Source organism: Callionymus lyra, chromosome 7, assembly GCF_982586985.1.
Source record: "Callionymus lyra chromosome 7, fCalLyr1.hap1.1, whole genome shotgun sequence".
In the NCBI taxonomy this organism is placed as follows: Eukaryota; Metazoa; Chordata; class Actinopteri; order Syngnathiformes; family Callionymidae; genus Callionymus; species Callionymus lyra.
Genome location: NC_141824.1, coordinates 16,611,993 through 16,622,570, shown reverse-complemented (window position 1 = coordinate 16,622,570; position 10,578 = coordinate 16,611,993). Strand labels below are relative to the sequence as shown.

At 43.6% G+C, this 10,578-nt stretch overlaps 2 protein-coding genes across 2 annotated transcripts; both read left to right on the top strand.

The window, feature by feature from the left end:
* The first annotated feature begins 959 nt into the window (after positions 1 to 959).
* On the top strand, positions 960 to 1,560 carry sst1.2 (somatostatin 1, tandem duplicate 2). Its single transcript, XM_087795772.1, has 3 exons — positions 960 to 1,144; positions 1,205 to 1,405; positions 1,482 to 1,560. Exons 1-2 carry the CDS (start codon positions 989 to 991, stop codon positions 1,397 to 1,399), a joined length of 351 nt encoding a protein of 116 aa, XP_087651898.1. The 5' UTR covers positions 960 to 988; the 3' UTR covers positions 1,400 to 1,405; positions 1,482 to 1,560.
* Positions 1,561 to 4,961: 3,401 nt separating this feature from the next.
* sst1.1 (somatostatin 1, tandem duplicate 1) lies at positions 4,962 to 6,179 on the top strand. The gene is made up of 2 exons (XM_087795600.1): positions 4,962 to 5,089; positions 5,887 to 6,179. Exons 1-2 carry the CDS (start codon positions 4,967 to 4,969, stop codon positions 6,103 to 6,105), a joined length of 342 nt encoding a protein of 113 aa, XP_087651726.1. The 5' UTR covers positions 4,962 to 4,966; the 3' UTR covers positions 6,106 to 6,179.
* Positions 6,180 to 10,578: the final 4,399 nt, after the last annotated feature.

Below are 10,578 nucleotides of genomic sequence, written 5' to 3'. Positions count from 1 at the left end.
TGCTGTGGTCCAGTGGTCCTAGTCACTTCATTTGTAAAGTCTTCCAAGTTTCTGAAGTGGTTCAGTTGTCCGAGTCACTACATTGCCGACTGGTTGTAGTTTGAGTCACTGTGCTGGTTAAGTCAACCAAGTCACTGCAGTAGTCACACCGTCAGAGTCACCACAGTAGTTAAGTTGCCCGAGTCATTGGAGCAGTCAGTTTTCCTAGACGCTATGTTGGACAAGAAGTACAAGTCATTGCCGTGGTCAGATTGACTGAGACACCACAGTGGTCAAGTCTTGTGAGTCACGGCGGTAGTAAAATAGTCAGAGAAATCGCAATGGTCAATCCGACCAAGTCACCAAGGTAGTCACATCGCCCAACCGACGTGGTCAAGTCTTTTTAGAAAATGGTGTGGTCAATTCGTCTGGGGCACTACAGTGTTAAAGTTGTTCAAGTCGTCTAGATCACTGGTGACTGCAGTGGTCAAGTCGTCTGGGTCGTTGCACTGGTAAGGTGCCTGGTCACTGTGGTGGTCGAATCGTCTAGGTCACTACAGTGGTCAACATCTGTGGGTCAGCAAGTCCAACTGCACAGTGCTGTCGCTGTCATAAAGACACAGCAGTTACCAAGTCACGACACTCATCGATTCTCCAAACATCCAGTTGTCAGTCACATGACCAACTCTGAGTGAGGCAGTGTGTGTGGGCGCCTCGGCGCCTGTTTAATGGAGATACCAGCGCACTAATGAAGCAGCTCTTCCTCCGAGGCTTCGTTAATCTGACGACTGTTTGTTTCTTTTATGACTTTGTTCTTCATTTAAAGTCGATCAGCACTAATGGAGGTTTGTTTAACGTTCCTGCATCACCCTGCCACTCGCTTTGCCGCACTGCATGATGGGATGAGTTAGGGAGGGGCCCTCGTCTTCAAAAGAAAGCTCGGGCCAGAACAGGAGCAAAACGACCCAGAACAGCAGGAACTCGTCCGTCTTCTCGTCTCACAGTCGTCATGAAGCGTGTTTCTGTCTTTCTGGTTCTGCTGGTGCTGGTCTTGTGCGGCCCAGTGACCTCACAGTCTGTCAGAGACCTGGACCAGGACTTGGACATGGAGCTGCGAGACCGCCAACTGCTGCAGAGAGCTCGCGGTGCAGGCCTGCTGTCACAGGTAAGCCCCGGCTTGCGGGTCCAGGAATCAGTTCTGGGTAACTTCATGTTAAACTTGCAGGAGTGGAGCAAGCGTGCGGTGGAGGACCTGCTGGCCCACATGTCGGGGCCCCAACAAAGGGAGTCCGAGGTCTCCATGGCAACAGGAGGGAAGATGAACTTGGAGCGCTCAGTTGATCCCCCGAACAACTTGCCTCCACGGGAGCGGAAAGCTGGCTGCAAGAACTTCTACTGGAAGGGCTTCACGTCCTGCTAGGGCCAGGTCAGTACTTTTCTATCACATGTCAGCTCACCTTGCGCCGGTCTCCGCCCACCTCACCTGCCTTTGTCATCCACAGGTGGGCCATTAGGAGCGTGTCAGCATGCTGAGAACCTTAAACTGTTAACCTTGAATTAAAGAGAAAAAATAATAATTTGTGGCTTCGCCTCCTTCTTTCATCCATCTCAAGTCAGCGCTGTCACTCAACGCTGGACTGTGTGCTTCAGTTCAACAAAACCGACACACAGAAATATGGCTGCATGTGTTATATGACTCCGTTATCCACTCACCTGCCGTAGCACCAGAGCAGGAAAATCTGTTGTACCTCGAGTAGACTGACGCTGCTGTCCATCAAGCAAGAGACCCCGCTGAAGTAAGTCAGGGTACAACGGAGGAGCTAAGTCTGATGGAGCTTTAATGGAGGGAACAAATATTGAGTGAACTCATTACGAGCCAGCGGTGTGTGTGTGTGTGTTTGTGAGTGCGGTCATTAACCTCATGATGTGAGTCAACACATGAAGTGACTCTAACAGTGAGCAAACGAGTGTGACGTCCTCATGTGGAAACTTCCTCCTTACTGAGCCGGAACGCACACACACGCACACACACAAACAAACACACACTGTCACGCTGTCAGCGAGTGTATCTGTGTGTGAATCTCTGAGATCAAAGGTCAGGTTCGGGGAGATGTTGCACCATGTGGCGGCCATAGTTAGCGTCACCCAATAAAACTGCATGCTGTCGAGAGGCCAATCAAACACACAGCTGGACGTTAATGTGTCCGTCCGTCCAGGCTAATCAATGAGCAGTGACACAGCAGGCGTCCGTCTGTCAAACATGCACGTCCTCGTCCATGCGATTAACCGCTCACCGTGCACCATGTGACTCATCCGCTCATGCCCAGTGGGATTCTGGGAAAGAAGTGAACACAGAGAGGAGGACAGGAAGTGAGAGAAGCCACCGGTTATCTAAAGAGGACACTGACAAGACTCTGATGAGACACGAAACGCTGTCTATAAACGTGGCTCTGATGAGACAGAGGACAATGATGAGACATGTGAAACTGACGAGAGACATCACTCTGATGTGACTTTGACGGGACATGAGACCTGAAAGAGACAATGGAAAAGATACAAAACACTGATGAGAAACATTAATTGGACGAGACACAAGAGTTTGCTTGACACTGAAAAGACACAAAACGTGAAAAAACACACTAGTCCGGACAAACCTGGAAAAACATGGTCAGTAAGGATGAGGGATGTGGTCTTTATAACTTCATGAAATGATCAGGAAAAAATGCAGTAATGAAGGGAAACATTAATTATTAATATTAATCTCTATTTATATAGCGCCTTTCTAGACCAGGGTCACAAAGCGCTTTGACAGCCATTCACACATACTGATGGGAGTAGGCTGCGCACATGCACCAAGTCTCCCATCAGGAGCAATCAGGGTAAAGTGTCTTGCTCAGGGACACAACGACACAAGCTTGTCTGGAGCTGGGATTGAACCGGCAACCTTTTGGACTGCAGGCACCCACCCTACCATCCGAGCTATGCAACTACCACCGGGGGGAGAGCAAGCTCACCCGTGAGGATAAAGTGTTGAAGATGAAGAAAGGAGGAATAAGAGAGGATGATGAAGAGAGAAGAGGAGAGATGGAAACAAGGAAGGAAAAGAAGAAAAGAAAATTGAGGATGACTATTGAAGGAAGAAGAGTTGAGAATAAGGAGGGGAGGATTAAGATTTGATGATGAGGACAGTAAGATGAAGAGTTGAAGAAGAGGAGGATGAAGAGTTGAAGATGAAGAAGGGAGGTTGAACAGTAGAGGATAAGAAGAGGAGGAAGAAGTATCACAGACAAGTATCATGGACATCCTAATTTCACCTTCGTAACATTTCAAAAATCAAAAATCTTGGACACTGCTGAGGAGCTCATCCATGCTTTTGTTACCTCCAGGCTGGACTTTTGTAACTCTCTTCTGTCAGGATGCTCAAAAAAGTCTCTCATACTATTATATAGAACTCAGCAACTCGTGTCTTGACTAAGACTTAGAGGCACGATCACATTTCTCCTGTGCTGTCCTCATTACAATGACTTCAAGTAAAATTTAGAATACCAATTAAATAGTAAATCAATTACTACAAAGCTACATGGTCTAGCACCAACTTACATCACAGATCTAATCCAAATTTATAAAGCTTCTAGGACATTACGATCCTTAAACTCAGATCTATCAGATATACCACAAATCTCTAAATATAGATATAGAGCCAGTGCCTTCAGTTTTCAAGCCCCTCTGCTGTGGAACCAACTACCGGCTGCCCCCTTTATGTTTAAGGGTCATCTTAAAACTTTACTTTTTGAAAAAGCTTATAGTTAGGACTGACTCGGGCTCAGAACCAGCCCTTTTTGTTTTTTCTTAAGCTGCTATAGGCTTAGATTGTTGGGGGAGGAGTTTTAAACACTGAGCTCTCTCTCTCTCTCTCTCTCTCTCTCTCTCTTTCTCTCTCTGTGTATCCTTCTTTTTCTGCATTATATTCATCACCTTAGTAGTTTAAATCCACACTTTTCTTCTCTGAGCCCATACCCCGCCCTCTTGAGTGTCCTGTGTCTTGGAATAACTTTCTTATGATTTGAATTGAATTGAATTGAATTGAATTGAATTGAATTGAATTGAATTGAATTGAATTGAATTGAATTGAATTGAATTGAATTGAATTGAATTGAATTGAATGGATGATGAAGAGTAGAGATTGCGTATGGGGGTTGAATAGTCGGGGATGGGAGGATAAATAGCTTTGGATGAGAAGGGGAGGAATAAGAGTTAAGGATGAAGAGTTGAGAATGAAGAGGGGAATGGGAATAGTTGAGGATGAGGTGGGGGTTTTGAAGAGTTAAGAATGATGAATTGAGGATGAGGAGGGAGGATGAAGAGGGGAGGAACATGAGTTGAGTATGAGGAGGGGAGGATGAAGGGTTGAGAATGAGAAGAAGAGTTAAGGATGAGGTGGGGTGCTGAAGAGTTGAGAGTTGAGTATGACGATTTGAGGATGAGGAGGGGGGATGAAGGGTTGAGGATGATGAGGGGAGGATGAAGATTGGAGGAGAATGAGTTTAGGATGAGGAGGAATAGGAGTTGGGGATGAGGAGAGGAGGATGAAGAGTTGAGAATGACAAGAGGAAGAGTTGAGGCCTAGGTCTTGAGTTGAGGATGAAGAGGAAGGATGAAGAGGGGAGGAACATGAGTTGAGTATGAGGAGGGGAGGGTGAAGAGTTGAGAATGAGGAGAATAGTTAAGGATGGGGTGGGTTGCTGAAGTGTTTAGAATGACGATTTGAGGATGAGGAGGGAGGATGAATAATCGAGGATGAGTAGGGGAGGAGGATGAGGTGAGGATGAGGAGCGGTGGACCAGGAGGGGGGGTTGAAGAGTTTAGGATGCAGGGGGGGAGGATGAGGAGGGAGGATGAAGATGGGAGGATCCTCCTCCCGTGACGTCACGGCTCCTTCATAAGCTCCTCGGACCAGTTGCTGTCAGATCAGACCCTGCAGGTGAACATGAGCTCGTTCTCACTCCTACTGCTGCTGCTGCTGCTCTGCTCCTCCTGCTGCTGCGCTCCACACTCGGACCACAGACTCCGGCTGCTGCTGCGACAGGAGCCGCTGATGGACCACAAACAGGTCCGACACCCACACAGACACCCACAGAGACACACTTAGAGACTCACTGAGACACTTGTTGAGACTCATAGACTTTCAAAGACACTCACAGATCGTAGAGACACTTACACAGAGACACTTGTATCGAAGATACACTTACACAGAGACACTTGTATCAAAGATACACTTACACAGAGACACTTGTATCGTAGATACACTTACACAGAGACACTTGTATCGTAGAGACACTCACAGAGACGCTCGTAAACACAATCGTAGTGACTTTGAGAGACAATCGTAGACTTTCAGAGACACTTGGAAGTCTTACACATCATGATGACAACTTTGTGGACTGTGACGAGGACAGACAAATCAAAACATAGAGCGACTGAGTCACATGCCGTCAACAGAGTCATTCACAGATTACTTCCCAATAGGAGTCTTTTACAGAGGAATGTTTTTGTGTCTGGTGTCTGAGCATGCTGTCTTCGGGTCATGCCCTCACTTGTTCTCTCTTAGTACGTCCTCATCTCTCACGAGTCTAAAATAGTGATCCATCATGTTCTGTGTCTGGTGCTGGAATACTCGGTGAGTGTCTGCTCAGATGGTCCCGCTGAGCAACACCAGCCTCTAATTAGATTGTGAATCTAGTGCCGGGGGTCCGTGTGGTCCCGCACCCCAGGACAACAAACAATATCAATAATGCAAACAAAAGTGTGATCAAGGACCAAAACCCGCTCGCCCCGAGTGCTGTAGTTTGAGCTATGTGACCTTCATCATCATCTAGCATCTGTTCACTGACCTTTCTTTTCCTGCAGGACTTGAGTCGTCCCTCTCTGGCCGAGCTCCTGCTCAGCGACCTGCTGCAGGTGGAGAACGAGGTTCTGGAAGAGGAGAACTTTATGAGTGACGGACAGGCAGGCGATGTACACTTGGACCTGGAGCGAGCGGCGGCGGCGGGCGATACCCTGCTGGCCCCGCGCGAGAGGAAGGCTGGCTGCAAAAACTTCTTCTGGAAGACCTTCACCTCCTGCTGAGGGCCCCCTGGAACAGAGTTAATTAGTTTGGATGAATGTTTAGAGAGAAAAATATAACTTTTATGTTGTTTGAATAAAAGCACTTTGAGAGACCAACAGTCTATGTCACCATGGCAACAATCCTACACAGACACAAATGAAATGATACACCCGAACATTCCCAAACACTCACTCATACACTTCCAGGGTGTGTTCCTTTACGCTAGAGGTTCACTAACCCAGACGCCTATGGGTGCGACCCTTACTAGCTGGGACAAGCAGATGACAACGAATGTAAATGACAGGAACCGTGATGGGACAACAACACAAAAGTAGCTATAGCTAGTGAGGCTAATTGTATATTATTAGCTTCAAATGACTGTTTTTGAAGTTCAAGGAAGCCAAACGTTGTTTCTTGTTTTCATTAAACTGAGTGACTGAGGCTCACCGGTTCAATTCCTGACATCCTGAGTGACAGATCCTCTTGCCACTTGACAAAAACAACACAATTACCTGCTGTGCCGCCCCTCAGCAGGACGACCCTGTGGAGTTCGCTCGTTCGATTCAACAGGAAGTGGTGATGATGGCATGCTAAATTGAGCGCTAACGAACAGAGAGGTTTTTTAATTGTTGTTAAAACGAACAGCAAGTTGCAGCTTTAGCATCACAGCGAGCTTTTGCCAACAACAGAATCGACCAATCACAACACTCAGCACTTCAATTTAAAGTAACAAGCTTTAATTGACAACACTCTCTGTGTTTTGGGACCAACACCTGTTGAAATCCTGTCTGAAACAAATTAATTTTTATTTATACTGCACTACTTGTACTTCTTGTAATGTTTCTTACATGGTAAAATTAATAAGAAAGGTAAGAAATAACAACATATAAATAATAAACTTCACACATAAATAACAGACTCTAAGAATAGTGTGTGTGTGCGTGGCTGGAGACGATTTATTCGTCATCTCTAAACTATCGCTCTCTCACACACACAGCTACATTACATCAGCGTGCGGTCAGAGGTCGAAGGTCAGCTGTCAGTCAAGGCTCATAAACAAAGGTGATGTCGGACGAGGAGCCTGGAGGGCCTTATCAGTTCTTAGCAGGAGTGTGGTGGGTGTCACCCAGGTGCATGATGGGAGAGGACATTAATCACGTACCAGACGCAACGCCACTCAGAGCAAGACCGTCAATAACGTCATGTCTGTCAGACACCTGAGGGTGACTAACTGACAAGCACGTGTGAGTTGTTTGTGTGTTGTGTTTCTAGGTTTTTATCACTCACCGATGTCTACAAATAAACCAGAGTTTGTACCGGTGACCTGAATGTCAAGAAGTGATCTATCTACTGTTTTCTAATGTGCCTTCATTTTTCTCACAAAAAGATCGTAGCTCAGTTTCTTTATTTCTCTTCCCGTTGTTTTCCTCGATACACTTCCTTGCTGCGCAGTGCCATTCGTGGAAGGGGGTGGGGGGTCTCCAACAGACGGGTCACCGTCGGACGGCTCCAAACATACAGACATTTTGGACAAATATTGGGGGCGAGATCAAGACTATCATCCTCTGGACCCTCTACTGTATCTTCTGGATGTATCAAAAGAATATTTGTATACCAAAGACCAACTTTATTTACTACATATATTGTTGTAAACTGCAAGAAAAATGATCACAATTCACTGGATGAAAATAAACCCGCCAACATTGGATCAATGGAAACAGAAGCTAAAGCATGTTTACCAGATGGGAAAAATGACCGCCAAACTGCAACTTAAAGTCCCTTTGTTTGAAGAAGATGGTCCCCTGTCGTTCAGTGTTACGGCCAAGAGCTGGTTGGTTGGTGAGCAATTACTGTAGTAACAGCATTGTAATACAGTCGTGTATCTTAATTGGTCTCAAGGTAAAGGTTGTTGATGATTTTTTTTTTTTTTTTTTTTTTTTTTTTTTTATTTCATTTTATTTTTTTTTTTTTCTTATTCTTTTATTCTTTTATTTATTTCGTTTGATTTGCCTTTGTGTTGCTGTTTCTTGTATATACCTGATGGATGACTTGAATGGGAGTGCCTTGTGGTATGTGTGATACGTGTTATGGATGTGTCATCTGTGATTGATGTGAATTGACAATAAACAAGTTTAAAAAAAAAAGTATTACATGCCCTTTTCAACAGTCGGTGTGACCAGCAGGCGGCGCTGTGGATCGCCGTAAGAGCCTGTGCTCAGGTCGCTCCGCGCAGTGAAACGGTTGCTGCTGACGTCACAAAAGGCGAACAGAGGATGACCTTTTGTCTTGTGTTGTGGTCCTTTATTTGCCTCATGCTCCCGCCCAAGTAAGGGCGTGTCCCGACTTCACTTTTGTTACCATTTCGTTACACAACGGTGAGCGTGAACACACCAATCACTTTATATAGGGAGGTTAGTTTAGATTAGTTTAGAATTAAATCCATCAACATACATCATCGACCTGTAATCACTCTAAACTTACTACAGGGAAGTATATATTACTTCACAGTTCACAGTAATTCACAGGTTGGTTGAAACCGAAATAAAATAAATCATCAACGTGATAATAAGATAAATAAAGTGAATAATAGGAGAATTAAGAATACTGCCCACGTGACATCTATAAAGTATATCATTACACAAATGGGTCTGATCGGCTGAAAATAGTTTGAAAACATAGTCTATGTACTTCCATATATCCTGTACACTATAGCAGCTCTTTTTTTTTTTATACTTTTCGATTTGCATACTTAAATCCATTTTATTTTATTTTTATGGCTTCTACACAATGTTCCCCAAACATCCTCTTGAATTGAATGGAATTGTCTTCATTGTCATTGTACCAGTACAACGAAATTGGCAGTACAATCCCTTAAAGTGCAAACATAATTTAACATTACAAGCGTAAAAAAAGAAAAGGCTAGACCTTTAAAAGAAACATTTAAAATGACAAGCCTACACACTCACACACGCACACATACACGTACGTGCACACACCCCCACACACACATACACACACACACACACACACACCGTAGCAGCTTAAGGAGACAGAATGTGATTATATCATTTGGTGATTATAATAAAAAGGTGGTGTTGAGCGCATGTACTTTGCATGTCATTACTATAACACAGATGGAGATTTATGGGTAAAAGTATTTGTGGTGTTAAGCAGTTTTATAGCCTTTGGATAAAAACTGTTCTTGAGTCTATTAGTCCGAGCATTTAGAGACCTGAAACGTCTCCCCGAGGGCAACAGTTCAAAGTGCTGGTGACCTGGGTGAGAGGAGTCCCTTGGAATCTCACCTTATTATTATTATTATTATTATTATTATTATTATTATAATTCGTAGAATCTCATACTTTTCTCTTCAGTGGAAGAGAAAGTTATGAATAAAAAAGCAGGAATAATAAAAAACAGTTGTTCGCCTGTGTTGCCATAACAATTGAAACATTTCTTCGACACATTCAAAAAATGTTTGAACTTCTTTGACAAACAAGTTCTACCAAGGCCAAATTGTTTACTCTACCTCACCAGTGTACAGCACTACAGAAGAGACAACATGATGTGTTAACTAGTAGGCTAACGTTGAAGTTCAATTGATAGATTTAAAAAAATTAAAAGCAGAAATTATATCACAGTTGTGATTGTCTTTTTCCATAAACTCATTTCCACATATGAGGTTAGGTAGAACTTTATTAATCAAATTGTTTAATTTATATTAATGTAATTGATATTGTTTGCCATAAAGAAAGATGTATGCATCCACTACATTCAAAACCTCTTAAGACATTGTTTATTTGTGCTTTTCCTTGATTTTCTGGGACTCCTGTGTTTGTCTTATGTCTCTTAAACTTTTAAAGTATATATTTCAATTGTGTATTGTTTGTGATTGTTAAAGCGTTTTGTGACCCTGGTCTAGAAAGGCACTCTAGAAATAACCATTACTTACTTATATACATACATAACTGTAAGAGAAAAGAAGTGGAAAAATAAGTTTCTCACGACAATGAACTCACTGAAGGATTCTGTTGGAACAAAACTGGTGTTGTTCTTTGATCTGTGGTATAGTGTTAATGTGTGTTCTTGCATTTTCAAAACCAGTGTAGATGTTTGGGTTGCAATGAGAGCTTGATGTTATCTGGTTTGTAACTTCTTATATATATGTTGTTATTTTCTTTTGTACATGTGTAAGTTTCTGTCGTTCAGACTTTTGTAAAAGAACAGTAAAGGATGAGTTGACTCAGATGTTGCAGGATCATCTTGTGGTGAAGCCACATCCCAGATGTTGTTGGTCAACACCACAAAGTGTCTTCTGCGGGTGTGTTTGAGCGTGTGTGTTTTGTGAGAGTGGTTTATGTGTAAATCAGTGTATCTGTGTCGGGTGTGTACGCGTGAGAGAGAGAAAAGAACGTGCATGTGATTGTGTGTCAGTGAGACTGTGTGTATATATGTAAGTGTACACTGTATAGTGAAAGAGATTGTGTGTGTTC

Coding starts and splice junctions, on each gene's coding strand:
- sst1.1 (XM_087795600.1), top strand. CDS start 4,967: ATGAGCTCGTTCTCACTCCTACTGCTGCTGCTGCTGCTCTGCTCCTCC. Junction 5,090..5,886: donor CGCTGATGGACCACAAACAG/GTCCGACACCCA, acceptor CTTTTCCTGCAG/GACTTGAGTCGTCCCTCTCT.
- sst1.2 (XM_087795772.1), top strand. CDS start 989: ATGAAGCGTGTTTCTGTCTTTCTGGTTCTGCTGGTGCTGGTCTTGTGC. Junction 1,145..1,204: donor GTGCAGGCCTGCTGTCACAG/GTAAGCCCCGGC, acceptor TTAAACTTGCAG/GAGTGGAGCAAGCGTGCGGT.